Source organism: Penicillium malachiteum, assembly GCF_028827825.1.
Source record: "Penicillium malachiteum strain IBT 17515 chromosome Unknown utg000001l:1.0-8184562.0:1.0-8186909.0, whole genome shotgun sequence".
NCBI lineage: Eukaryota > Fungi > Ascomycota > Eurotiomycetes > Eurotiales > Aspergillaceae > Penicillium > Penicillium malachiteum.
The window spans coordinates 5,907,885-5,935,581 of NW_026643094.1; the positions used below are offsets into that span (position 1 = coordinate 5,907,885).

At 47.3% G+C, this 27,697-nt stretch overlaps 10 protein-coding genes across 10 annotated transcripts; 3 read left to right on the top strand and 7 right to left on the bottom strand.

Annotated features, from left to right (window-relative positions):
• Positions 1 to 651: 651 nt before the first annotated feature.
• Positions 652 to 1,921, bottom strand: N7483_002207 (fungal specific transcription factor domain-containing protein; the record flags this gene model as incomplete). Its single annotated transcript, XM_057085644.1, has 2 exons — positions 652 to 1,273; positions 1,332 to 1,921. 2 exons carry the CDS (start codon positions 1,919 to 1,921, stop codon positions 652 to 654), a joined length of 1,212 nt encoding a protein of 403 aa, XP_056951793.1.
• A 921-nt stretch (positions 1,922 to 2,842) lies between these two features.
• On the bottom strand, positions 2,843 to 4,685 carry N7483_002208 (uncharacterized protein; the record flags this gene model as incomplete). Its single annotated transcript, XM_057085645.1, has 2 exons — positions 2,843 to 4,149; positions 4,202 to 4,685. 2 exons carry the CDS (start codon positions 4,683 to 4,685, stop codon positions 2,843 to 2,845), a joined length of 1,791 nt encoding a protein of 596 aa, XP_056951794.1.
• A 1,158-nt stretch (positions 4,686 to 5,843) lies between these two features.
• Positions 5,844 to 7,662, bottom strand: N7483_002209 (endonuclease III domain-containing protein; the record flags this gene model as incomplete). The annotated part of the gene is made up of 2 exons (XM_057085646.1): positions 5,844 to 6,222; positions 6,272 to 7,662. The coding sequence occupies 2 exons, from the start codon at positions 7,660 to 7,662 to the stop codon at positions 5,844 to 5,846; spliced, it is 1,770 nt and encodes a 589-aa protein (XP_056951795.1).
• A 582-nt stretch (positions 7,663 to 8,244) lies between these two features.
• Positions 8,245 to 10,131, bottom strand: N7483_002210 (amidophosphoribosyltransferase; the record flags this gene model as incomplete). Its single annotated transcript, XM_057085647.1, has 3 exons — positions 8,245 to 9,422; positions 9,516 to 9,968; positions 10,047 to 10,131. 3 exons carry the CDS (start codon positions 10,129 to 10,131, stop codon positions 8,245 to 8,247), a joined length of 1,716 nt encoding a protein of 571 aa, XP_056951796.1.
• Positions 10,132 to 11,038: 907 nt separating this feature from the next.
• On the top strand, positions 11,039 to 13,100 carry N7483_002211 (DNA cytosine methyltransferase; the record flags this gene model as incomplete). The annotated part of the gene is made up of 2 exons (XM_057085648.1): positions 11,039 to 12,594; positions 12,656 to 13,100. 2 exons carry the CDS (start codon positions 11,039 to 11,041, stop codon positions 13,098 to 13,100), a joined length of 2,001 nt encoding a protein of 666 aa, XP_056951797.1.
• Positions 13,101 to 14,184: 1,084 nt separating this feature from the next.
• Positions 14,185 to 16,042, top strand: N7483_002212 (putative 2-methylcitrate dehydratase; the record flags this gene model as incomplete). The annotated part of the gene is made up of 4 exons (XM_057085649.1): positions 14,185 to 14,442; positions 14,539 to 15,316; positions 15,367 to 15,551; positions 15,611 to 16,042. The coding sequence occupies 4 exons, from the start codon at positions 14,185 to 14,187 to the stop codon at positions 16,040 to 16,042; spliced, it is 1,653 nt and encodes a 550-aa protein (XP_056951798.1).
• Positions 16,043 to 18,039: 1,997 nt separating this feature from the next.
• On the bottom strand, positions 18,040 to 18,967 carry N7483_002213 (RING finger protein; the record flags this gene model as incomplete). The annotated part of the gene is made up of 3 exons (XM_057085650.1): positions 18,040 to 18,295; positions 18,611 to 18,778; positions 18,879 to 18,967. The coding sequence occupies 3 exons, from the start codon at positions 18,965 to 18,967 to the stop codon at positions 18,040 to 18,042; spliced, it is 513 nt and encodes a 170-aa protein (XP_056951799.1).
• Positions 18,968 to 19,968: 1,001 nt separating this feature from the next.
• Positions 19,969 to 23,405, top strand: N7483_002214 (cation-translocating P-type ATPase; the record flags this gene model as incomplete). Its single annotated transcript, XM_057085651.1, has 4 exons — positions 19,969 to 20,211; positions 20,271 to 20,536; positions 20,590 to 22,675; positions 22,743 to 23,405. 4 exons carry the CDS (start codon positions 19,969 to 19,971, stop codon positions 23,403 to 23,405), a joined length of 3,258 nt encoding a protein of 1,085 aa, XP_056951800.1.
• Positions 23,406 to 23,583: 178 nt separating this feature from the next.
• Positions 23,584 to 25,128, bottom strand: N7483_002215 (uncharacterized protein; the record flags this gene model as incomplete). Its single annotated transcript, XM_057085652.1, has 4 exons — positions 23,584 to 23,841; positions 23,897 to 24,775; positions 24,831 to 24,913; positions 24,975 to 25,128. 4 exons carry the CDS (start codon positions 25,126 to 25,128, stop codon positions 23,584 to 23,586), a joined length of 1,374 nt encoding a protein of 457 aa, XP_056951801.1.
• Positions 25,129 to 26,203: 1,075 nt separating this feature from the next.
• On the bottom strand, positions 26,204 to 27,088 carry N7483_002216 (carbonic anhydrase family protein; the record flags this gene model as incomplete). The annotated part of the gene is made up of 2 exons (XM_057085653.1): positions 26,204 to 26,574; positions 26,641 to 27,088. 2 exons carry the CDS (start codon positions 27,086 to 27,088, stop codon positions 26,204 to 26,206), a joined length of 819 nt encoding a protein of 272 aa, XP_056951802.1.
• Between the last annotated feature and the right edge of the window lie 609 nt (positions 27,089 to 27,697).

Here is a 27,697-nt window from a genome sequence, read left to right on the forward strand (position 1 = left end):
TTACTATTCAAAAGATTCAAGGCTTGCCTCCCCAATGTCTCAGTGTAAGAATCATTCGACTCTTTTCCTTCTTTTTCGAAGAGCTCTATATCTGGAATTTTGGTTTCCAGATCATTCATTCTTTCTTGAATATGCCGGGCACTACTTGGAAGCGTTGCGATCATAACCTGATGACGTTAGAGACAGAAGATCGAAAGGGAACGAAATGTAAACCATACAGTCATAATCACCTTCCATCGATGAGCTGGCACGTTCCGTTCAGAGAGTCGATCAGATACTTTTCTACCTAGAGCCAAGCATCTGGAGATTGATCTCCATGGTCGGGTTCCACTTGATGTCAATATCACATAGAAAAGTGTGTGAGTGGAACTCAACAGTGCTCGAGATGCAGGCCAGTTGCCACTGTGAAGCAATCCACGTCTATACATGTCTTCACATAGCATGACGATATTCTCGCACGCTTGAACGCATAGCGTGGCGAGCCAGGGGAGATTCATATGGACTGGTGAGTTTGTGCCCTCATTGAATTTCATGAAGTGGTGCAAGAATGGCCGATAAAGATAGAGCTGGGCGTGTGCATACATGATGCTGAGCGTGAATTGTGTCCTGAATCTAATTAGTTCTCCATTTTCCATCTTTGAATCCTAACTCTTACGTGAGAATTTGGCGATTATCAAAATGATTTCCAAATTTCAAGTAGTCCGTGAGTCCGAGAACCCAGCATTTCAAGTCGTTCTCAAGTCCCTTTAACGTTTCCACGCTAACTGCATGACTCATGGTGCCAACTTCCTGGCCTTCAACGACGCAGTTTTCAGAGTAGATATGATGCGTTACATCTTGGAGAACTATTTGAAGTCTTCGATACGTATTTGCCGCGGCAACATAGCAGAATTCGCTGCCCAGAGGTTGACTGATTCTATCTTGCTCAATGTAAACGTCATTCACTTCCACTGGGCTTTCCTGATCAATCAGGTCGGAGTTAAGAAGCATCGGCAAGCCGCAGATAATGGAGGTATCATTTGCTATTACCCAAAGTGCCCAGAATACTCGTTTGGCAGTTTCTCGCGATATGAAATCCTGCGAGTTTGTAAAGCTGCGATGCAATCCCATCCGTATCAGGAGAGACAGAGCGGTGTTTATGTAGGTGTAGCATGTGAACACTCGAGATGAGACCAGAAGAAAGAGAATCTTGAAAACCACAGCTTGCAATGAAATCAAGTCTTTGCATTCGGCGATGTTTTGTAGCTGTCGGCTTTTTTCATAGTATTGAGTCCTGTTATCGCGTTAGATGACCATGTATCAAAGGGGAAGAGATAGTATATGAGTAATACCCAGATGAATTTGTAGCATCTAGCCGATCCACCACATCTACGTCAGCGAAGAGACATCCATAGGCAAGAACAGCGTAAAGGAGAGGCAGAAATCGGCGCTCGTGGATACTGTAATCGGATTCGGTAAGCGAATAAACCAAGTTGAACAAAGAATCGAATGATGGACGGTGAATAATCGAGAATAGTATCTGTCCGTCAAGAGCCGCTTCGACTAATTTTATTGCAATGGGTTTGGGAGGGAGCTTGACCTCCACTGGCGCTCGGCTGGATGTGTCAAATAGACCAGGAACTGAGATGATAGGGAGTCTAGTCTGCATGTGCATCAGATCATCTCCCCAATATCCTAATTGTTGCTTAATTCCTTGAACAAAAGTCCGATCGGCAGAAAATCCTTGAAACTCTATGTCCCCTTTGTTGACTGAGTGATAGACACTGGCATATGGGCTACCTGCCACTGGTAATATGCTGGAACCTGGTCCATTTTGGGAGGTTTCTGGATTGGGAGAGCTCTGATTAGAGATATTTTGCTTGAGAACTGATGGGCTTGGTCTGGAAGAGGGTGGTGTTGCAGCTTGATTAGGCGCTTCCATAGCCTTTATCTTGCCCTCAAGAAATTTAATCCGTTCCGAGATGGCGGTTTTTCTTTTTTTGCGAGCTGGCAGGGAATATGTACAATCTGACCAGTTAGCATTTACTTATTTCTTTTGACTAGGCAAAATAGTGTTACCCAAAAATGATGCTGTGCAACGGCTGCACGGTTCATGCTTGTCACATTTGATCTTGCGTTGTCGACACATATCGCATGATATGGCTTTGGTGGGCGCATTTTGCTCTGAAGTTTGATTCTCCCCTTGCGACGCGGTCACCGAAAATTCCATTTGATCTGCCGTTCTTGAAATCCCCTTTTAGAGTCCTTATCGACGCGACCGTTGCTCGTATCTGAGGATGACATCCTGATGCCATGGGCGCCTTACGGGCGGTGAGTAGCCAGCCCCTCCTGTTCGAGTATATGTGGCATTTGTACCTGTAAGATCACTTTTTCTGTTAGAATTTCGTGAATTACCAATCAAAAAATGATACCAGTGGATATTGAACAAGCCTTCAAACTTGTCCGTTTACCGTCGAGGTGTGGTGCAGGGATCAGAGTGAACCGAGGAATGTAGGTTCCCCGAGCGCACTCAGAGTATGCAAACTCACTGAAGTACTAGTACAAAGGGTAATACTAGTTAGGCTCAATATCCCCAGTGAGAATAGTTGCAGGAAAATATCTGAATGTCTTCAAATTTCGCAAGTTTGAGAATAGATCTTGGAAAGAAATTTAATATGGTTACTCTACTCCAAACAACCAAAGTCAAAATGAAAGTAGCATCAAGTGTGATTTGAGATTGTAAGTCATCAAGTCTTTGCATTCCGGTCTACATTGATATTTTCTATCTCGAAGTTTTTCTCATATATCTGATGAAGAACTGGGCATTTCCTCGTCATTGAATTCATAATTTAATAACTTCAAGTTAGTTTGGGATCAACCCAAGTCCATCAGCCAACCCTGTAACAATTTCATAAAAGGCCCAAGCACCCGGATCAGGTAATTCCTGACTAGAATCATCTCCGACATATGTTGCACGACCAAACTTCGCTTTAAGATATCTTGTACCCTCTGCCTTCTTAGCAGCAACCCCAATCGCTGAAAAGAGGCTCTTAGATTTCAAAAATCCATCGTTGAAAGGGAGTAAAACATCCATGACGGTTCGGTCACCTTCTCGGGCTCCAGTGTGCGATTTCAACGAGGTGACCGCAGAATCGAGAGCAGTCGCATAGAACTCTGGTGTTTGGGGACTGATCTTTCCTTCGGCCAAGTTTCGCTTCAGAGCAGTGGATAAGGCTGATAGTAGAACCCCAAAAATTGCACCAAGGGTACCACCCATATCGTCAACTGCTTGTAGAATGGAATGAATTACTTCAAGAACATTCCCAGATTCGGTGCAGCCTTGAGCTATTCTTTTCATGATAGATTCGGCTAGGCCTTTCACAGCTTCACCGCAATCTCCATCGCCCATGACCATGTCCCACTCAGTCAATTTTGGCTCAGCAATAATGAGCCGGTCACATGCAACTGTGATTCCATTCTTGAGTCGCAGGGGGTCAAAGCTTATCTTTGCGTGTGCAGTTTCTTGTGGAGTTGTGATAGAGTCAACATGATCGTACGTGACTCTGCTCTGGGAAGGCGAAGGCCGAGTGGTGTTTGGCCATGAGACAGCTGTTGTGGAACTATCAAATTGGCGGATCAAAGTAGCAACAGGCTCCTTGACCTGCTTTGCTGCGGCAGTCAAGTTGCATAGTGAAATAGAAAATCCGGGTGCATTGAGAGATGTCTCGAATGCACCGAAAGTCGCTCTGCAGGGTGTGATATTCCATCGTGAGCCGAGCTGGATCTGGATCTCATCGGCCAAGGCAGATAGTTCAAGGACCGAGAGACCGCCATAGTTATTGACCAGCAAGCCAACCTCATCCCCTGTTTTGAACTTGGTGAAATATCGCTCTGAGTCGCCCTCGTTAAGAAGAAGCTTGAGACACCGCTCAATAATCTCTTCAACTGATGGAGCTGGGGAAACATGAAGTTGACCGGGCTCATTGTGGATACCAGCACCAATAACAACCACGTTATCTGGAACTGAGGATTGCTGTTGTCTGCCCAGGACATGACAATGATCAAGAGCCGAGGCAATGGTGACAGTGTTTCCATTGACTGCTTGCCCAAGCGCGAGGCATTGATCAAAGGAGTATCCATCTGCGGCGGCTGCACCAATGATTTTCATTGCTATAATATGTTAATATCATCCTAACCCAACATAAAAAAAGAAGAATCTTACTGAAAACATGTCCCGGAAGACCTCTTCTCCCCATTCGACTGTTCTTACTCCGCCCAATCGAAACATCGTCAGTCGCACGGAGAATGGTGATATTCTCAACTAGTCCTTCAGCCTTAGCTCTTTCCGCAGCAAGACCAAAGTGAAGTCGGTCTCCAGTATAGTTTGTGATTAACAGGATGATACCCTTTTTGGAGGGTGCCATGCGAATGGCAGTCAAGATTTGCTTCGCGCTCGGTGAGGCAAAGATGTCACCACATGCCACGGCCGATAGAATGCCATCACCAACATAACCACTCCATGCAGGTTCATGTCCCGATCCTCCTCCACTGATGATGCTCACTTTCGAATCATCATGGAAGGCGTTTGCAACAACCCTTTCCGTGTAGTTCAGGGTTAAGTGGCTATTGGCAGATACCAGTGCACGTAGTGCTCTTGGAACCAATGAATTGGCACTCGTAGAAGGGAAATAGTGTTTGCTAGACATTTTTGTTGTGAATAAGACGAAATTTAATTCATCTTCGTTGAAGACGGTTCAAGCTGTCTAAATAAGTACGCTCGACGACATGATCTCGGATCGTGGCAATTGATCCTATGATGGTTTGCCCAAGCTGGGTAATTCCGCCAGTTCATGGAAATTTGTGGATAGTCACCCCAGAATAGATGAATTTCACCACTAAGATCAATTAGCATACGGAGTCCTATCGTCACCCGACCCGTTTTCAGCATATCGCCTTACCTCTGGTACTGAGTCTACTGACCCGTTCATGTCAGCGCCCCACTTGAAGCGATGGGTGAAGAGACCTCGTATCGAGGCACTCCATAGTCTAAATCAACTCGCACTCGGTTCAAAATCGTGGGGACTCCACAATAGATCTTTAGACCCTCAGTATTTGAGTTATTATGGAGAAGGGATTGAGAATCCATTATTGTTGCTTACTGAGGTCGGGAGGCTGGATATGGCACTCCCGTCCTACATAACTCGGTACGAGACATGCCACTACGACATTTGAAGTATCGACATTCGAACCGTGGCACAAAAGGAGGGAAAGAGGAAATGGTCTAGATTATGTTCGTACTAATCGATATAGGACATCTAAGTCCTAGGCTCTCATATAAGCTTGAATCAATCGATCACGTGCACAGACATTGTTTACATATGTCTGCAACAAAGGTAGGTAGCACTGGTAGGCCTCCTTTACTACTAGAGTATCCATTGAGGGCATACCTTTCGCAATTTCGCTGCTACAGTGCCATGGGAAGCGCGGCGTGAGGACTTGTCATCATCTACGTGACTATACACTACTATCATCGAACCCCTTTCAATAAATTTACAGCTCGGAGCGACTGAGATTGGGTGATAAGTCAAATTTGTAAGTAAATTTGAAAGAGCTATGCGATAATAAGATTGGGGCATAAGCAACGCTAATGTTGTGCCCAGGTAGTGATAGTCATAATATGAATCGTAAAAGCGTAAAATCGTGGAAAATCAAAGGGAACAAAGCAAGGCCGAGTTGCCTTGGAAAAGAGAAAAAAACGATAAGCAAAGAAAAGAAAAAAAGGGAAAAAAGGGCAGCTGCATGCATAAGACACCGCACGGTCACATTTCAAGCTCTGAAGAAGTCTCACCATAGACCTCTCTCGTTCATTCTTCTTGCCATTCATCGTCCTCAGTATCACCGAAGCCCGAAAAGGTCTCATCACTGTTCTCTTGCTCCTCCGCCGTATTCTCCTTGGTGTTGTCAATATTGGGGTTCTCTTGCTCTTCCGCCCGATTCTCCTCAGTGTCGTCGTCAATCTTGGGCTTCTTCGCCGCCGTGCCGGACTCACTGTCAGGCTCAGCCTTTCTCTTCACCGCAGTGACATTTTTCTTAGTGGTCTTTGCAGTCGCGGCCTTGGCCTTCTTGGCCTTCTTAACAGTGAGCTTTTTCTTGATCACCTTGGCCAACTTCTTTGTCGCCTTCTTTGTCGCCTTCTTCGATCCCTTCGCACCTTTCTGCTTCTTGGGGGGGATCTCCCTTTCGCTTTCCGGTTCGTGTAACCAAATGATCAATGACACAGCCGTCCTCCCACCCTTCGGCTTTTTCACTGTTTTGGGCACGGCATCGAGGGCATGACTTGCCATGCGCAATGAAAAGCTGGTGCAGGGAGTACTTTAAGTGGTCTGGGATCCGGACTTCCAGATGGCTGAACGCAGTGATCTCAGTGACCTTTGGTGGAAGCCAGCCGAGCCACTTGCAGATCCGGAAGATGTGCGTGTCGACCGCGAAGCAGGGGCGCTTGAGACAGAACAGAATAACACAACCCGCTGTCTTGGGACCGATGCCATCGTACTTTGTGAGCTCAACCATGACCTCTTCACTTGTAAGACTGTGAAGATGATTCAGAGAAAGGAAATTTTGGTCGGCACAGGCAATTTCATTCTGAATCTCATCAGTGTTCTCGGCAGGCACACTGGAGCTAGCATCATCGGTCTCCACTTTGGCAGGTGATGTGGTAGATGGGGTCGAAAGGAGCTGTTCTCGGCGCGCTTGGTTCTCAGCATACACTTCGTCTAAAATGCGCTTCAAGTGCTTGCTTTTGCGATCGCCAAGACCGCCGGATTGGATTGCCTCAAAGACCTCTCTCTGCGAAGCTTGACGCACGGCATCCCAGTTCACGCTGCCTTTGCCAATTCCCTCGTCCAAAACACCAAAACGGTCCACAAGTCCTTGGAATGCCATACCAGAATTATTGCCTGAGGTCGCTCCACTCAAAAGAGTACGGATAAGGGCATCGAGCACGGATGGGACTTCACCGCAGCCACTCACTGTCAGAGAGGGTGGAGGCATGGTATCGGGAGGAGCAATTTCTCCATGCACGCTGGACAATAGTTCGTTGACAAGTTCACACGCTTCAACTGTGGGCTGGGTCCATTTGGGGAAGGGCGTCTGACCCGGAGTTAAATTGTATTGATTGCTCTTCTTCTTCTTCTCCTTGGATTCCTCAGTGTCCAGGTCCTGATCAACGATAGTGGTGTCTGCATCATCCAAAGATGCTTGGGCCTCAGAGACAGAAGCGGTCAGAGTGGGAACAACTGCATGTCCCAAAGGTTGGTTCTCCTTGTCGGAGCCAACAGGCGAGCTCTCAGCCTTTGATGGAATTGGTCCTAGGTTGTGGGGCAGTTGACCAGAAACGACCTGGAGAGTGGCTTTGACCTTGGTGGTCTTTTTGGTGACCTTGTTGGTGGTCTCCTTTTTCACGGGCTTTTTTTTGGCGACCTTCTTTTTGGCGACCGGGGGCTTTTTAGCGGAAGCCTTTCCTTTACCCTTGGAGGACGTCTTCTTGGTAGCCGACGCGTTGGTTGTGACTTCTGTGGCTTCTGCGGTCGCGTGCACGGCTGGATCTGATGCTGCGACCGATGGAGTTGAGATCGATGCAGCTGCAGATTTTGCCGCTGCACGCGTCAATCGTCCCTCAGACATCCTGAAGTCTGGGTTGATGGTATTGTTTTTACGGGGCTGAAAAGAAGGATAGAGCTGCTCGGAATGACGTCAATTTAATTCACTGCCAAATATCTTCAAGGTTGAAGCTTGTGAAATAACGTACTTTTTGTGATTTTCGTTGAAGGTTGAAGAAAATGGAGAATGGAAACAGGTTGGGGAAAGAAAAAGGGAAGAAGAGAAAGTGAGAACGAAGAAATTCAAGGCAGACGAGGACACGTGCAATTGCTCTCAAATTCGTCTGAACTCCGTGAATTGAAACATGAAATGTACAAGATTGAATATAATATTGATGAAATGATATTTTTTGGTTAGAAATGGTATCTGCACTCGAAATCATAGTCGAGAGATCATAAGTGGATAAGCATGTATCACGTCACTTTTCTCGTCACATAAAAGGATAACCTCCCCGTCTAAGGTATGCCACCCGCAGAATAAGATAATAAAAAATAACACCCAAGACTCCGAATGCAGCCCAAACCCTGAGTGGCTTCTAGAAGAAAGTAAGATTGAAAAGAGATCGGAAGATAGACCGATCAGAGGAAAAGGAAAATGTCATCATAATCATGGGTGGTCGCCAATGTTGTGGATGCTGATGTCCATACGGTCATCCACTTTGGAGTGTTCTGAGGTTTGCTTTTGCTGGCGAGATTCAACCTCATCAGCAGGAATTATCTTGCCGTTGGTGTCCATGGCGACTCCGTTGGCGGCAATCTGGTAGTCAGTGGTGCTGGCAAAGCCATGGGCCACAGCCTCCTTGGCCTTGTCGAGAGCCTTGATCTTGCGGCCTTCGCCACGGACCTCCTCGAGATGGTCGAAGTAACCTTCACTGACGGGAGTCACGTAGCTACCACAGAAAACACCGACCTCAAAGTTAACAGGCTCCTTTTGGCCGTTCTCGATGGCAACCTCGGCGCAAGCACCCTTCAGATCCTCCAGGGTCTGGAAGACAACGCTCTCGGCGCCGATGTGACGGGCAATGCTTTCAGAGTCACGGTTGTGAGCAACCAGCTCCTGGGGAGAAGCCAGATCAATACCGTAGATATGAGGGTGAGTGATTTCAGGAGCACAGCTAGCCAGGTAAACCTTCTTGGCACCAGCTTCGCGGGCCATGGTGACGATCTCACGACTAGTGGTACCACGGACAATACTGTCATCCACAAGCAGAACGTTGCGGTCCTTAAACTCGGCCTTCATAGCATTCAGCTTGCGGCGGACACCCTTCTGGCGGGTCTTCTGCTCAGGCATGATGAAAGTACGGAAGACATAACGGTTCTTCACAAAACCATGGCAGTAAGGCTTGTTGAGGTACTGAGCAACTTGACTGGCAGAAGTGGTGGAAGTCTCAGGGATGGGGATAACCACATCGATGTCTTTGACAACATCGGCGCCAAGGACCTCAAGGACACGAGCACCGAGGCGGTCACCCATGCGCTGACGGCTACGGTAGACACTGATGCCATCGATGACAGAATCCGGGCGAGCGAAGTAAACATATTCGAAAATATCAGGTGCGTAGTCCCGCTTAGGGGCCACTTGGCGGAAGACCGGCTCCCCACCCTTTTCAATAATAACAGCCTCGCCGGGCTGGATGTCACGGTGGTTGCTGAAACCTAATTGGTCCAGGGCAACTGACTCAGAAGCCATCATGTAATCGGTACCCTCGCCATCAAGAGAAGGACGGGATCCGAGGACCAGAGGGCGGATACCATATGAGTCACGGAAACCCAGGATACCGAAACCTAGCACAAACTGTTAGTTCAAATGACTATAAAAAAGGGAATAAAACATTCATAGCAAAGAACTAGAGAGCAAACGGGCACAGACAAACTTACCAGCTAGCAGGGCTGTACAAGCCCAACCACCCTCACAGCGTTCATACATGCGGGTCAGAGAAGCAAAGAGGTCCTCTTTGTTAACACGGGCTTTCTTTGTCTCACTCAGTTCATCGGCGAAAATGTTCAGCATCAATTCACTGTCACTATCGGTGTTGATATGACGGTGTGCTTCCAGATCCAGGTACTTCTTCAATTCAGGAGCATTGATGAGGTTTCCATTGTGGGCCAGGCAAATACCGTAAGGCGAGTTCACATAAAAGGGCTGTGCCTCAGCATTGGCGCTGCTACCAGCCGTCGGGTAACGGAGGTGTCCAATACCCATTGAACCAGGGAGGTTGGCCACCTTGGCACCATCTTGGAAGACCTTAGCAGCCATGCCATTGGCCTTGAGCTGGTAGATTCGGCCACCGGAAGCACAGGTTGCGATACCTGCAGCATCTTGTCCACGGTCTACGTTGCACAACAGACTTTAGCCTTTCCATCCCCGGATTTCAACCCCGGATCGGATCTCAGTCTCGTGGGACTCACGTTGGAGGAGGTACAGGGCTTCGTGGAGATCCACGGCCGCTGCGGCGGAGGGGTTCGCCAAAATAAGAGCGATGATTCCACACATTGTGATAGGACTCGGAGGCTAGGTTTCCTAGACCAGGCCGTTTGACACAGGTTAGTGATAAGTCTTTGTTGAGAGTGAATGAATGATTTTATGGTGGGTTTAAATCTCAAATCAGACGAGGATGTTTCTCCGCAAAATGAGCTCAGAAGTCTAACATCTAATAAAAATATCCAAAATCATCCTTGAGATAGGGCGGGGAGGCGGGGGAAGTGCAAGTATATCTTAATGAATGGACTCAAACTTACCTAAACCGAAGAGTGTAGGATAATAGGACACAATGGTCAACGATGACCCCCAGGAACACGAAGACAAGAGGGGAAAAGAAGAGAAATTCTCCTGGGACTCTTGTCCCGCCAAAATTGTGGCCGAGTCTCCACATAAATTTTTTTTTCGCGTTTTTTTCCGCCGACGCCGGTGCTGAGTCATCACCAAGGCGGTGATTGGGCAGAATGAGAGTATAGAACTAATGCAGATGAGAAGAGCTTCATCAAATTGATATTGATAGTGATGCATATCATTTAAATTGACAAGCATGTAAAAATGAGTGCATTAAATCACAAAGATCCAGGTGGCAATATGCAGCTTACTGATTATAGATTTAACGCTAAATCTATTTCAGGCGAGATGCTTTGTCCTCAGGGCGCTCTTATACCGGAAAGGGAGCTGGTCTTTGATGGGACAGAAGAGCTGACCTTCAAAGAACCATCATCCAGGAGATTATGGAAGTGAAATTTGATGGATATCTCCAGCTTTCTTCTCTTTTTTCTCAACCTTGGAAAAGGTTCAACCTCTCATCTTCCACTTCGCATCCTCGCTCTCTGGCGAAGACAGATCGCTGGCTATATCACTTCTTCACCCGACTTCCCACTTGGAATTACCTCAATCTATATGGTCCAGTTCATTCACGATGCCACGACATATTATTGACCTCACATTGGATGATGAGCTGCCGTGTTGGGGAACTGAGAGGTCAACGACCGCCCAGCCAGACCTGGAGTCGATCGCAGATATCGATGTTGAAATCATGGACACCATGATAGATGAGCCATCTCACGGAACATCAAGCTCCATGTCGTCCGATTCATTCGAATTTGACATGAGCCGTACGTGGTCTCCGGTGGAGGATTCGAAAGTCAACACATCTTCCTGCTTGTCCAGTCCTGTTCTAGGAATATGCCCCAGGTTTCCTATGGACTTGACAGATGATGACAATCAAAGCAGCTTGAATGGTGATAACAACAATCATCAGAGTCTCATTGACCTGACAATTGACCAATTGGCAGTGCGCTTGGATGATGTTTGCCCAATTGTTCAGCTTGAAGACAACTCCTCTGGGACTGCGACACCCCGGCATGGCCAGGAGACACCTGATGTTCCAACCGTTATTGACGAGAATAACGTAAATATCGGGCAATCAGTGGAGCTGAATGATGGAAGTTTTCTATATATAGAAGAAATCATGTGTCGTGGTGGTTTCACTTCTTATATGGGCAGATATTTGAAACGCACAACGATGCTCACTGACCCATCGGGAATTCCTCAAATTCGTGGTGAGCTCGTCTGGTTAGTTCATATGTCTGATCCGGTTCCATTCAGCGAGATAAGACAATTTCGTCATATTCGTTTCAGCAACAGTCGACCTGGACAATGGCTGGATCATGGGGATCTGATATGCAGACTGAAATTCACTATCAGGGATAGAAATCAAATTCGGAACCCGAGGTCAAATCAGACGGTCCCGCAATGCGATCAAGAATTCGCAGTTGAGTATTTGACATGGGAGGAGGTGACGGCTACTTCTCACCCTGCTCGCAAGGCCAAGGAATTGCGGGAGAGCTGGCGAGGCCGAAACCAGACTATCCCTTTTGGAGCCGACGAGCGGGCCAGGAGGCCTTCACCTTTGGTGATAGATGTCGACAGTCCGCTCCCACCGGGCATAGATCTCGACGATGTTCGCAACCGGACTTATACCTTTGGCGATTCCTACTGTGGTGCTGGTGGTGCTTCTTGTGGTGCGCGTCTGGCTGGATTTGCGTTAACTTGGGCAGTTGACAAAGACAAGCACGCAGTTGAGACATACCGTACTAACTTCCCAGAGTCACTGGTCGAACATTCCGAGTTTAACGATTTCATGACAAATACCCATGAAGACCTTCGTGTCGATGTTTGTCACACATCGCCTCCATGTCAGCCTTTTTCACCTGCTCATACCATCTCCAACGAAGTACGCGATGAGATGAACTCGTCTTGCATTTTTACTTCGCGTGATCTAATCATGAGTGCCCGTCCTCGGGTTCTGACCATGGAGGAGACATTCGGTCTGCAGGGTCGACACCGCGGGACCCTCCACCGGATTATCATGGACTTCATCGAAGTCGGTTATTCAATTCGCTGGGGCGTTTTGGACTGCGTGAATTATGGGGTTCCTCAAATGCGTCGGCGATTGATTATCATTGCAGCAGGGTGAGATTAAAACATTTTATTCGTCATTTGAGAATTACCAAACTGATGCAGCCGTTTATAGCCCGGGTGAACAACTCCCGAAACTCCCAGTCGCAACGCATGGACCGTGGGGATCATTTTTGCACCCATTCGCGACGATCAACAGCACCATTAGCGACATTCCAGAAGATGCTCTTGACCACGATGTCGAGGGCCTCTCAGAGCGTAGCCGATATGCATTCAGGAGTCCGTATGATGGTAACCAGCCAGCCCACACGCTCACATGCAGTGGAGGACAAGCGAACTACCACCCGAGCGGCAAGAGAAGCTTTACAGTACGTGAAGCTGCCTGCCTCCAGACCTTCCCGATGGACTTCCAGCTCTGCGGCCGATCCCGGCGGAAGCAAGTGGGGAACGCAGTTCCCCCGCTGTTCGCAGAAGCGATCTTTCGGGAAGTGCGTCGCTCACTGAGGGAGACTGATGAGAAGGAGTTAACAACAGAAGGGCATGTGATGGCGGTAGATTGAGTTTCGGCGTTCGGAGAGTCCCCTGATTTCGGTTCAAGTTCAAATGTTTCTTCGTTATTTATCTCAGTTATAATGTATATTAAAGAATATAATTCACACCCCAAGGCGTTTTGTCATTCCGATCTTCGCAATTTGGGATCTACTACTCCTCTTCATGGACCTTCATGATAGTATTTATAAAGGGGTTCGGGTCCGATGTTCGGCGGCATCTTTTGTTTTCTCATTGGCATTTATAATATTTCTCCTGAAATTTGAGATTGATTTTTTTTTTCATTGTAGCTAAGTGAAACCAAAAAAGAGAAAATGAAAAAAAAGTCGTCAGCACTAGGTTTCGAACCTAGCTTCACGAATTAGATACCAGAATTTTTTCGATTCACTAAATGAAATTGTTAGAATGATTGTTTTTGTATGGCGAAGTTCAGATAGTCTTACAGTCTAACGCCTTAAACCACTCCCCATACTGACGAAATTGAAATGTAAACACCAAATTCATTTGGTGCGCGATTGAATAACAATTCTAACTGTTGGGTAACACTAAACCTCTCCAGGGCTGCAGTATAAGTGGTAGCTTCCAACCTTGGAACTACTTGAGAAATGAATAATTCTATAAATCCCACAGTTTCTATCGTGTAACTATCTCCAATTGCAAGTTACTCATATGAATGGGACTAATACATAGGTATACACCTGGGGCAGGAATGCGAGTAATTGACTTGAAGTATGTGCATTAGTAGAACTCAGAGTACAACTCAATCCAAATGCCAGCTCTACCCATTTCTACGTAATAGTACTGCAGTATGTGTTCAATGTGATCTCTCAACATCCTCAACGATAAACCAATTCAATAGATAAATTGTAGATCATTAGCCGTGGAAGCACGGGGTCCGAACCGACACTAACCGATCGGCCTCGGTAAGATGAAGTCAGCTTGAACTCACCCTTCCTCCCAACCTCCAACTCCAAGTTTCTTCACATTCTTCTGCCCGGTTTCCTACTCCGTATCTCTCCTCCTTTTCAATATTCTCGCTCCTCAATCAATTGAATACCTTTTGATCTCCTTTTTCGTTTATTTATTGACACGATCATGTCCTTGCCCGCCGTGAGACGGTTGACCCACACGTCTCCCCGCACTTTGGCCCGCATCCCCATCTCCAGACTTCATTTCGCTTCTCCTTCTCCCATTACCTCCATTCCTCGTGTGAACAAAACTGCTCCTAGATTTTCTACTATGGCTGCTCGTCAATCTGCGGCACCTCCCGCCTCAGCGGATAAGTCCTATGATCCTGAAATTCAGGATATGGCCAAGTATATCCACGAGTACAATGTGGATTCGGACCTGGCGGTATGTTTTAGCGCCCTTCATACTCCCAGATGATAGAAGACCAACATGAGCTTGATGTACCGCAAAACTAATCTATTTATTTCTGTCATGATTTAGTTCGATACTGCTCGTCTTGTTTTCTTGGATACCCTTGGTTGTGGCCTTGAGGCCCTGAAATTCAAGGAGTGCGCGAAGCTACTCGGCCCCACTGTGGAAGGCACCGTGGTTCCCCACGGTACCCGCGTTCCGGGCACCCCATACCAACTGGACCCTATCAATGGCGCCTTCAACATCGGTGCCATGATCCGCTGGCTGGATTACAACGATTGTTGGTTGGCCGCGGAGTGGGGTCATCCCTCTGACAACCTGGGTGGTATTCTGGCTGTGGCCGATTGGATTTCACGCACTAACCGTGCGGGTGGCAACCTTGGAAACGGCAAGATCTTGACTATCCGCGATGTTCTGGAGGCGATGATCAAGGCTCATGAGATCCAGGGTGTTCTGGCTTTGGAGAATTCCTACAACAAGGTCGGCCTTGATCACGTTGTCCTGGTCAAAGTTGCCACTACCGCAGTTGTCTCGAAGATGATGGGTCTCACGGAGAAGCAGACTGCTGACGCCATCACCCAGGCGTGGGTTGATGGTCAGTCCCTCCGTACCTACCGCCACTCACCCAACACCATGTCTCGTAAGTCTTGGGCTGCCGGTGATGCTTGCCAGCGTGCCGTGAACCTGGTTCTCAAGGTGCAGAAGGGTGAAGGTGGTCTGCACACTGTTCTCTCTGCGCCCACCTGGGGTTTCTACGATGTCTTGTTCAAGGGCAAGAAGTTTGAGTACCAGCGGCCCTATGGCAGCTACGTCATGGAGAATGTTCTCTTCAAGGTCTCCTACCCTGGTAAGTTTCAACTCTGCTACGACGATGTCTTCGATACTAACTATGACCAGCCGAGTTCCACTCCCAGACCGCTATCGAGGCCGCTCAAATTATTAACAAGAAGCTGGCTGAGATGGGCAAGAGTGTTAAGGACATCAAGGAGATTACTAACCGTACCCACGAGGCCTGCATTCGTATCATCGACAAGCAGTTCAAGGCCATGGACAACTTTGCTGACCGAGACCACTGTGTCCAGGTAAGACTTGCCACTTGAAATCTCCATTGAGTGCCCAATCTAATTCTATTTCTTCACAGTACATGGTTGCCACAATGCTGGTTTTCAACCGCCTGACCGCTAACGACTATGCGGACGGTTCTGAAGCTGCCACCTCTCCTGTGCTGGAGGATCTCCGCAAGCGTATCCGCTGTGTCGAGGATGAGCAGTTCACCAAGGACTACCATGACCCATCTAAGCGTACTATCCCCAATGCCTTGACTGTGACCCTGAATGACGGTACCGTTCTGAATGAGGTGGTTGTTGAGGCTCCTCTCGGCCACCGCCTGCGTCGTGAAGAGGCTAAGCCTGAGATTCTTGCTAAGTACAAGCGCCATCTCCAGGCACACTTCGACCAGGCTCGCATTGATGAGCTGCTGAAGGTGGGCTGGGACCGCCAGCAGCTGGAGAACTTTGAGGTTGACAAGTATGTTGACCTCTACGTTAAGGATAAGATGGTTGCCTCGGCCTAAGCAGCCAATAAGTTCCTATGTTGTATGATGAACATATCTTTCCCTATATATTGCAAAACTATTCAATAGATCGTGAAACCTTTTTATTTCAGGAAATTTCTTCATAGGCACCATATGCCCTTAACTTGACATAGTCGTGATACTGGTGGTGATCTGAATTAAGTACCATGGCAGCTAACTTAAGAAGGTTTCGGTGCATATGAAGAAATTCGACTGCAGTCTCAACCTTGGAAGTCGAATGACGCATTTGTCATTGGTTGCACAGATGTCCACGGGTGTTGACTACAACTCTAATTGGAGCAATGTAACGGCCAGAAGAGATTTCCAGGACTAGAAAGGTCCCAATTGCGACAAAAATGTCAACTTGGAGTTCAATTTTGAAAGCTTATTTTCAAATATTGGACTAAGGATGCGGCTGATTAGGTCTATGGCCTACCACCAACATCCACCCTCGGCATGAAAAAAATGGAATGTTAAGCTTTAAGGAGATGAGTATTTGGAAGCAAATGTAATAAATGATGACCCTGGTTCGGCTTATATTGTAAACGCAATTTTTTGTTTGATAAAAATTGTCTCTAGGTGCCTAGCAGCGAGCGGTCAACTTCTCCCAAGGATACGCCTGTCTCTCGATGCCTTCTAACTTCACCGACACAGAATCCCAGGTGAACGGCTTTGCTGATTATTCAGGAAACAAACTACTGATTGTAATTTCTATCCTTCTTCCAATCCAATTTGTATGTGTTTGTCTCCGTCTATTTGTCCGATACCATACCAAGATATCATTTGGACTAGATGACTTCGTTGTGGTTATTACAATGCTAGGCCAAATCATATGGGCTGGAGTGGTCATAAGTATACCCACCCCAAAGAGCCAAATCACTATACCATAGCACAGTGACTGATCCATATACCCTTTCTCAGGCGCAGTCAAGCACTCCGGTATGGGGTATCACACCTCATATCTAGAGGTAACAAATCCTTCGCTCATAATATCCGCAAACAAATACCGTACCACAGAATCATTCCTCTACGTCCTCGACGCGAAACTTCCAAAGATATCGATCCTGATATTATACCGCCGGATTTTCTCAACAAGTATCCTCCGTATCCTCAGCGACATCCTCATAATAGTGCTTACCACAGATATCCTTATCTGCACTATCCTCCTCTTCTTCATGTGTCGCCCTTTCGCTGCGAACTGGGATCCAAGTATCCCCGGCGCTACGTGTCTTGATGTCGTCGCCATATATACCTGGGGAAGCCTGCCAAATATCATTACTGATGTAGTCATGCTTTTACTTCCGATGCCAGTGATCTGGTCTTTGCATATTGGGCTGCGAACGAAGATTCAGTTGACTATTACGTTTGCGCTTGGCGGTTTGTAAGGCACTCTTTCTCATATGATTCCACCAGTCATAAGTCTCTCGAGAGTGAGCGCATGTGACTGATTTTATGATTTTAGGGGCTTATTCGTATCCGTTATGCGTTTTCGATCGTTCTTCATGAACCCGAGTGAAGATTTTACCTGGATTGGTTCGAATCATGGGATTTGGGGGCAGGCGGAACCGGCGACTTATTTGGTCTGTGCTTGTATCATCACCTTCAAGCCGCTCTTTGATGGCACTTGTTTTAAGTGGAGGAGGCCCTTGACGACGGTGGCCGCACAGTCCAAGCCATGTGGGAATGTGCCAGGCCGGGAGAGAATTAGTAGAGGGGTTGAGAGTACATCGAGCTCATATGACTGGTAGTTTTTGTGAACATTTATTCATGATTTCTTTGCTCATAATTAGCTCGTAAAAATCCTCACGAGAGGAGTATTAATGCACAAGAGACTGACTGCCCAGATGCTCATCAGCAAATAAAAACAGCACATCATCATCTAACCACATCCTTGAATATCATGATAGAACGGTCAACTTGCAAAGCACTGAGAAAGTAGAAGTATGTTGTGATAATATAAAGTATATCATGAGTTTTCGTGGTTGTTCATCATGATCTTAACACATCGTTTCGTCGGGTGAGTATGAAGCCTGACAAATAGGGCACTTATATCGTCGATATTCGAACCAAGACGTGAGACAGCTCAAATGAAAGGCATGATGACATCGATTGAGGACTATTATGCAGTTTTCGCCCAGTGGGTCGTGTCGATGCTTTTCGTCGTTGGGTTTGCTGGGTGGAGTGTCGGGTAAATGTGCAAGTTCAAGCGTGGAGAGATAAGGGGAAGATGAAAGAGGGGAGAGACAGATAGCACTATGAGCAAATTAACACAATTCCATAAATAGACCCGTCCTCAAGACATTCAAAGAAATTTCTGCCAGGGCAGAAGTCTCCGATCGTATCCAAGGGCACCTGCCAAGCCTAATTCCCGCGCCTCTAACTCTCATTTTCGTGTTGCGCCAAGATGGCTTCTAAAACAGGAATAGATGTAAACCCTATAGGGCAGGAGCAAGTAGAGCCCAGACCTGGGCATTCATGGCAGGGTATCACGACCCCTCGGGCCAAGACATAGGCATAATTGAACTGGGGCAATGGTATGAGGGAGGAATGGGACCAAGCGGGACTTACCAAGTATCCTGAGCATAGTGAGAAGCATCGCTAGGTGTATTTTGTTCAGCAAGCCACCTGTCGACGGAGACTTGCTGCATGGATGAAGTCAGGTTGAGTGTTTCACTGGTCCGGCGCGCAGGAGCCCGGCGCGTAGGAGCATGTCGTCGATGAATCCACATTATGAGCCTAACATCTCGCAATAAGCTATCAGTTTCCACGGATTTTCCAGCAGCTCACAATATCTCAAGATTTCATAGCCAAGACTGGGTCATAAGCAAGTACTCACATGGGGACGACACTGATAATGGAGAATAGTGCCACGGCACCAATAATGATACCGATAACTTCTCCTGGGAGTAGGGAATCATCGGCCATAGTGGAGATTCATCGACCGAGTGGCTCAGATCAACGACAAGGAACTGAGCACTAGCAGTGTAGGGGAAAGCCTGGATAACCCAGTCGAATCCACTGCAGTTTCTGAGCTAAGGGGCAGTTTATAGCCACTAGCAGATCAGGTCATTCAAACGCGAACGTAAATTTGCGAGTATTTATATAGAAAGTAGATTATCAGTCAGTGACGCCGAGTCAGAAGAGAGTATATAACAGAGACAAGAAATTCGCCACAATTTACCCAGTACAACGGGCGCAACTGCCATGAAATAGCCAAAATAACCGCAGGAAAGGAGTCCAGATTTGAACCTCGCATTAAGTTCACAGACCTCGCAAAGTGTATAACGCCAAGATGCACCCAAGATGAGCCAAGGATGACACATTACATATCGCCGGTTGGAGCTATCACGTAGAAGGCGCGGAGAGTCTTGCCCAGCCCGATGCTCAGAATCCCGCTCTTGGCATTCCGCTCTACCAATCACCATCCAGGCGTGACTTGCGGCCGAGCCATCGCCGAGACTAGTCGTGTGCGTCATTCTTGCCTCGGCGTTCTCCGCGAAAAGAAAGCCAAGATGGTCCGCTAGATCGTTGTGTTTGGTTGAATGGTGTGATTTGTCGATGGTGTTGGCGTTCCCCAGATTCTGGATTGAGGCGATATCTAGACTTTGGGATAGATAGCCAACCTGGGCGGAGTTTTTGTTCATGTGGAGTTGAACTTGCCATCGATTTTGGGGTCGTTGACTATTTAACTCATGGTTATGCCCCAGGTTGTTTGAAGGAGGAAATAAGTCCAAACTAAGTGTACTTACAAGAAAGAAAGTCAGAGTCTAGATAATTGGATCTACTGTTGACTTTTTTATGGACTCGCACTCTGTTGAGGATACTTTCTATATGACACCACCTTGAAAAATTGTTCGGATAGAAAGTATATTCAGATCAACGAAAAAACTATACAAGAACACCCACTGTTTAGACAGAACTTCTCGATGTCTACGGAGAAAGCGCAAGGATCGAGCAACACAAGCGTTCATCCTTATCTATCAAACCCGCCACATTATCTAACATTTGAAGATGTTATCGATCAGCTAGGCACAAATTCCGATGATGGCCTCACATCGAATGAGGCGAAACAACGCCTAGAGAAATATGGCGAGAACATGCTCGAGGGAGGCGAAGGCGTCTCCTTCGCGAAGATCATCATTCGACAAGTTGCTAACGCAATGATGCTTGTACGTACTACAGTGCTAGCAAAATTCCTGAACTCTTCACTCACATAAATATTTCACAGATTCTCATCATTGCAATGGCTGTCAGTTTTGGAATTCAATCCTGGATTGAGGGTGGATTCATCGCAGCGGTCATCGCCCTCAATATCGTTGTTGGTGTCTATCAAGACTTCGCAGCTGAGAAAACGATGGACTCCCTGCGCTCCTTGAGTTCGCCTACTGGAGTAGTGACTCGGGATGGCAAAACCGCCACTGTCCCCGCTAACGAAATCGTTCCGGGTGACATTGTGGAGCTGAAAGTTGGTGATACTGTTCCTGCTGATCTCAGGTGAGAGCCCACCCCATATATCATGATTTATGTTCCATACTAACCGTCCTCAGATTAATCGAAGCATTCAACTTTGAGACTGACGAGGCTCTCCTCACGGGTGAATCCTTGCCAGTGCAAAAGGAAGCAAAGTCGACATTCGACCTGGATACTGGACCTGGCGACCGTCTTAATATCACATACAGCTCTTCAACTATTACTCGCGGGAGGGCAAGATGTGTTGTAATTGGCACTGGAATGCAAACAGAAATCGGAGCCATTGCCGCTGCACTCCGGGGAGGAGATTCAAAGCGTCGCCCTGTGAAGCGTGGGCCGCAAGGAGAAACGAAAAAGCGATGGTACATTGAAGCATGGACATTGACAACTACCGATGCGATTGGTCGGTTCCTGGGAATCAATGTGGGCACACCATTGCAACGAAAGCTTTCGAAGCTAGCGTTACTTCTGTTCGGCATTGCCGTGGTCTTTGCGATCGTGGTTGCAGCAGCTAATAACTGGCGCGGAGATAACGAGGTTATTATTTATGCTGTTGCGACCGGATTGGCCATGATTCCGGCTTGTTTGGTTGTTGTCTTGACTATCACCATGGCAGTTGGTACGAGACAGATGGTGCAGAGACACGTTATTGTGCGCAAGCTTGATTCTCTGGAGGCACTGGGCGCTGTCACCAATATTTGCTCGGACAAGACTGGTACCCTGACTCAGGGGCGCATGGTTGCTAAGCGTGCCTGGATCCCTTGCCTTGGAACTTATTCTGTTGGATCATCGCAGGATCCTTTGAATCCACATGAAGGTGATCTAAGTCTTCTGCCAGAATCTCCATTGAAGCTTGGAAGTGATTCCAAGAATCAGCCATCTGAAAAGCCTCAGGACCTTTTGAAAAATGGCAGTGTCCATCTGAAATCATTCCTCAGTGTCGCCTCCATGGCCAACTTGGCGCATATCCACAAGACAGCTCATGGCGAGTGGCAAGCTCGCGGTGAGCCAACCGATATTGCAATTCAAGTATTTGCATCTCGCTTTGATTGGGGATCGGATCGCTGGATCAAGGGTGAGAAGCCAATTTGGCAGCAAAGAGCCGAATATCCGTTTGATTCTAGTGTGAAGAAGATGTCAGTCATCTTCTCGAAGCAAGATGCAGAATCGAACCAAGCTACGGAAATGATTTTCACCAAGGGAGCGGTGGAAAGAGTACTTGACGCATGTACGACTATTACATGGAGGTCAAATCCATCTCCAGTACCATTGAGTGATGATATCCGAGATGAGGTCTTAGAGAACATGGAGGGACTTGCAAAAGAAGGTCTCCGAGTTCTTGCTCTGGCTGGTCGAGAGCACACCACCGTTGAGTCGAGAGACAATTCAAGTGAAGAAAACATCCCCCGAGACGAAGTCGAAAAAGATCTCGTCTTCTACGGACTGATCGGCCTCTATGACCCCCCTCGACCAGAAACGGCCGGTGCAATTAGCCAGTGCTACAAAGCAGGAATCTCCGTTCACATGGTAACAGGCGATCATCCTGGAACCGCACGCGCAATTGCCGCTCAAGTGGGGATCATTCCATCAAACATGGACACCATCGCAAAGGATGTCGCAGATGCGATGGTCATGACTGCCGGGGAATTCGACAAGTTGACAGAAGATGAAATCGACAATCTACCAACTCTGCCACTTGTCATTGCCCGCTGTGCACCAAATACGAAAGTTCGCATGATTGAGGCCTTGCACCGCCGCGGTCGTTATGTTGCCATGACGGGTGATGGTGTAAATGATTCTCCATCTCTAAAACGTGCAGATGTGGGTATCGCGATGGGCCAAAATGGCTCGGATGTGGCTAAGGATGCTTCGGAGCTTGTTCTCACTGATGATAATTTCGCCTCCATTATTAATGGAATTGAAGAAGGGCGTCGCATTTTTGACAATATCCAGAAATTCGTTCTTCACCTCTTGGCTGAGAATGTGGCTCTTGCATTGACTCTGCTTATTGGTCTCGCCTTCAAGGATGACACAAACCAGTCTGTTTTCCCTATCGCTCCAGTTGAGATCATTTGGATTATCATGATCACGTCTGGACTTCCAGATATGGGGTTGGGTATGGAGCGAGCAGCGCCAGATGTGATGGATCGACCACCTCAAAGTGTAAGTGTCTTCTGGCTTCGCGGAATCTCAGCAACATTCTGAACAAATACTAACAACCAGCTCTTAGAAACAAGGCATCTTCACCTGGGAGGTAATCATCGATACTCTCGTCTATGGCGTTTGGATGGCGGCACTATGTCTTTCGGCCTTCGCACTGGTTATGTTCCGCTGGGGTGACGGCAATCTCGGAGAAGGCTGCAACACGCAGTATAACGACCCGAGCAAGCCATACAGTTGCGATACTGTGTTCCGTGCCCGCGCAACAACATTCACATGCATGACCTGGTTCGCTCTCTTCCTCGCATGGGAGATGATCGACCTACGTCGAAGCTTCTTCTGTATGCAACCGGACTCCAAGCGCTACTTCACCCAATGGATGCACGATATCTGGCGCAATCAATTTCTTTTTTATGGTATTATGACTGGGTTTGTGCTTGCGTTTCCGATTCTCTATATTCCTGTTATCAATCATAGTGTCTTCAAGCACACCTCAATCTCTTGGGAGTGGGGTATCGTGTTTGTGGAGACGGTTCTCTTTTTCCTTGGTATTGAGACGTGGAAGTGGTGCAAGAGAGTGTACTTCCGTCGACAGGCGTACAAGGCGGAGAAGAAGGGGGAGATGCCTGTTGATGACCGTCGTCGCTTGAAGGATCTAAGTCGTCATCCCACCATGAGCCGATCGGAGACACAGGCGACCGGTGATATGATGGTTGAGAAGTCAATGGTTTGAAGGGTTAGATGAGAATGGGCTCTGGGTTAAGTCTGACGGGAAATAGGAGATGCTAGAGTAATTTTTGAGATTAAATTCCTAGATATAAACCAATGATATTATTGACAAATATTAGCATTAAGCAGAATGGCTAGTAGCCACTTTGTTGAATCATTCAATCATAAGCATAAAGCTGTTCTCATGCAGCCGTAGTCTCGACATTTTCAAGTTCCTTTGTTCGATGATCATCTGGAGTACAAGACTCAGGATAGTCGGTCTCAGTCCATGGTTCCCAGAAATGAGCACCGCTTTTGAGTGACGTGACACTTTCCCATATCACACAGAACACGAAAAGTACCATGATGATGGATAGTATCGCAGTAGCATCCAAATGGTGAGCGTGAGGCAGCAATATGGTAACAATTCCAGTGACGGGTCGCATGATTAAACGATAACGCTGTCAAGCATTAGTTAATAATATCGTCGGCCCAGGAAAATGATAGATCACACACCTTTTCGACACATAGAGCTCCGCGCTCGTCATTTGACCCGTGAAGCAATGCAAAGACGTATAGGCATATCATTCCAACTCCCAGTCCACCACACAGAAGCCATCGCTGCGCGTCCTCAAACTCCTTCTCCTGAACCGATGCAGCAGCAACATGTCCACCGGCCAGCAAACTAGCTATCAGAGGAAGATGGACGATCGCAAAAGCAAACGCCGTATAGATATTGTGTCTCAGTGGGTGTGCCGTGTCAACGGAGCCATCAGCATGCACATACAGCCAATTTAGACAAAATGCGATGATCAGCGTCCAGATCGCTCGGAGTAGCCGCTCATTGAAGCCAATTGCGGCATAATTGCCGACAATAATCAAGTATAGAAACTCGCCCAGGGCAATAATATAGAACGCAGCGAATCGATCAACTTCATGCGGAATATCCACCGCGGTGGAGTACTTCACACTCAGCATTTTCTTTGCGACGGGGGAATAGGAGAAGACCCAGGACATTTCCTCAAGTACCACGGCAACAGCCGCGGCCGCAATCTTTCCTCGAATAGACACAGACTCGAAATAGAGAGGAATGTATACAGCGAGGTTCACAATCGACAGGCCAAACCAAAGGCGCTGTTGGCGTCGATGTTGGTAACTCGCGAAAGAGTTAAACATATGTGCACAGATCAACGAGAGTCGAGCTGTCATATATGATCCAACAGCAGCACGCATGGCCGCGATATCCTCATCGACTAAGGGCGCGTTATTTCCATATACAACCATCAAGGCCATCACCCACAGAATGAGCACACGCTGCAGTAAGTCGTCATTATAGAATGAGTTCATCAATTCTCGCAGATCGCTCCAAACATGCCATGATGGCGCTAATATGAGCTAGAGATTAAAGTGAGCTAAATTTGAGCTACCGATCTTCCAGATTTCAACTTACAATATACTTCGCAAGCTTTGCACCGGAAATATCCTCAACAAGAGTATCAGCGAAGTTAGAGAGAATTGCTACATAGAGCAAGTCTAGAAAAAGCTCGAATCGTCCTGCAGGCCATAAATCAGCATCAAATAGACCTGTACATACACACCAGAATGAGCTCCTCACCTGCTTGTCGCTCCTCATCATGGCGCTTAACCAATCGCCCTTTCTCAAACCACTGTAAGGCGCGTGGCTGGCGCAGGAGATAACGGGGATTGGATTGAAGCTCATTTATGTCAATACCAGATAGCCTCGTCATACTGAAGATTGGAGCTTATCCCTATTACACTCCGTACTGTGTGACGCGTCGCAAAGTTGTCGCAAGGGGTGATTGAGTGAGAAATGATCGGCGTCGAGCCCCACGGTTTCTTGGCGGAACTGCAAGCGGGATCTTGCATTGTGAGTCCATTATGAGGTTCGAGCAGAGAAAATTTCAGTGACTGATTTTGAAAATTTGGTCACAATATGCACATTTGTTATTGCAGTCCTTATACTCCGTATAAAGGAACTCGTTCTATACTAGTATCTGCACCAGGTCGCCCTATTCAAGCAGACTAATGCCTTCCGTCTAAAATATATTCCCGAGATACAACATTTGAATACTCTGACGAAGGAACAACTCCAGGGCTGGAACTTGAAGTTCAAGTTTGAGCAGCTCTGAAGTTTGGGATTTAACCACGATGTATCTGGAGCCCTGGAGTCACATTCAAATGTTCAGCTTACTCAATTCCCCAGGCTCGAGATAATAGTAAATGTAATCGATTTAAGCAATTGATTGTCAATGATACGCTTGTGCATCCTCAGTAAATCATTCTTCGAGTTCTAATACATTCACAATTTTTACTTACATTATGGAGAGAATCGCTACCAACAACTATGGAATCGCCATTCGCATCAAACATTTACATCCAGTACAATTCCACATATTCCACATATTGAATAGGGGGAAATTTTTCCGGAGAAGTCCGGTCCCTGAACTCCACTTTGATCGAAAATGATCACACTAGCGAGGCTTCGGGACGCTTGTCATAATTAAGACGATTGACGTCTGGCATCAACCCACCAGCCAAGAACCTAGATTTGGATGTAAGATTATTATTGGTCCCATCAGATAATTCATACCCACTACGTGCAAATTACTCGATCAGATCTGGTAGTTTGTTTGCAACATCATTCAAGTGCTCTGTATTATGAATTACGGTATATACTCAAGTTTCACATTAGCTGTGAATCTCTCCAAACTCCCATCATGTAATATGTAGTAATAAACATCCCAAGTCTAACTTGAAGTTCAGTTTTTGACATAAAAGTCATATCACTCCGAGTCCCAACATTTAGTTGAAGTTAGAGGCAGCAACCTCGAGCAGGTTGTTCTGGCCCAGGGTGTTCTGGGTGTAGCGGGCGTTGTACTTCAGAACGTGCTTGACAGCGTTGTAGCTCTGGACATTGAGAACAATGGGCTCGGTGCTGAGGAACCAGGCAACATTCTCGGAGCAGGGAGGAGTGGTCAGGGAGCCGGTGTACTGGTAGATACCGTGGCTGTTAAGGTGCTGGGTCAGACCGGAGAAGTCCAGGGCATCGGTCATGGTGTAAGTGCCAGGGATGGCGATGTCATCGATGTGAGCGAAGACGGAGTCGAAAAGGGGAGTAGAGTAACCGAACTGGGACAGCTCGAAGACGAAGCCAACAACAGCAATTTGGCTCGCTAGAAGAAATCAGCATATACTTGGTAAGGGTGCGTTATGTGGGGGATTGAATTTCTTGTACGTACCGGCAGTCTCGAAGACAAAGTGGACCTCCATAGGGAAGTGCTCCTCGTTGATGCGGTGCTCGCTGGGAGTGTGGAAGTGGAACTGGGCCAGGGTGTATGTGGCATTGTTGGCAATCAGGGTACCGTTGGTCAGGACGACCTCGAGACCAGAGCCAAGGTTCTCGAACTTGGCACTGTCGACCTTAGGGACATGGAAGTGGACAGAGCTGGCACTGGCGTATGAAATATCATCGGTTTCGATGTTGATGGGGGACTGGTGCTTGCCGCTGGCACAGGCGCTGTTGGAGCTCTTGTCCAGGCCGTACCAGTTCAGAGGACCACCAAGGCCAGTGTAGTTGAAAGAGTTGATATCCATAGTGCCATCAGCAGCACGGGGCATCAGGGAGGTACCATGAAGGCAAGAGGCCGAGACGGCGGAGATGAAAGGAATGATGGTAGCGAACTTCATTTTGGATGATTTGAAGGAAGAATTGAGATAGAAGGGAATCCAAACATGGACCCTTTGGACGGGCCAAAGGGCCTTATGTAGTTCTCCATTTTACTAGACTCTAGAGATCTTCACGCCATTCATTTGCTCCATGAAGCTATGTGCCGAAACCGAGAACGGAGAATGTTTGTATAGCATGCGTGGGGCGAACGCAGTGGAGAATGCACCAGCCTGAGATTAGCTAGACATGAACGCCGTACAGAGCACCAATCCGGTACGAAGTATGGGGTGCATGAAAGCAATTCATAATGTAATAGCCTCTGTGTTTATCGTGGCATTGACAGCAAGCGGCTTCTCCGGAGAGTTGACAAATATGAAGCGCTCCGCATGGTGTCCATATAGATCCCTCTTGCAGAAAGGATCGACTGGGTTCGAATCCAGAGTGGGATAGTTGAGAGTGGTGAGCTGAAATTGGGTCCGTACATCCACGGACCAGATGGATGTTCTGGAAAGAGGCGTTTCTAGTCTCGTTCTAATCCCCACTTAGTACGATGAGAGAGGGGTCGTCGGGAAGAGTTTTTTTTGGTATAATCCATATTTACACACCAATCGACCCCTGAGATTGGATTA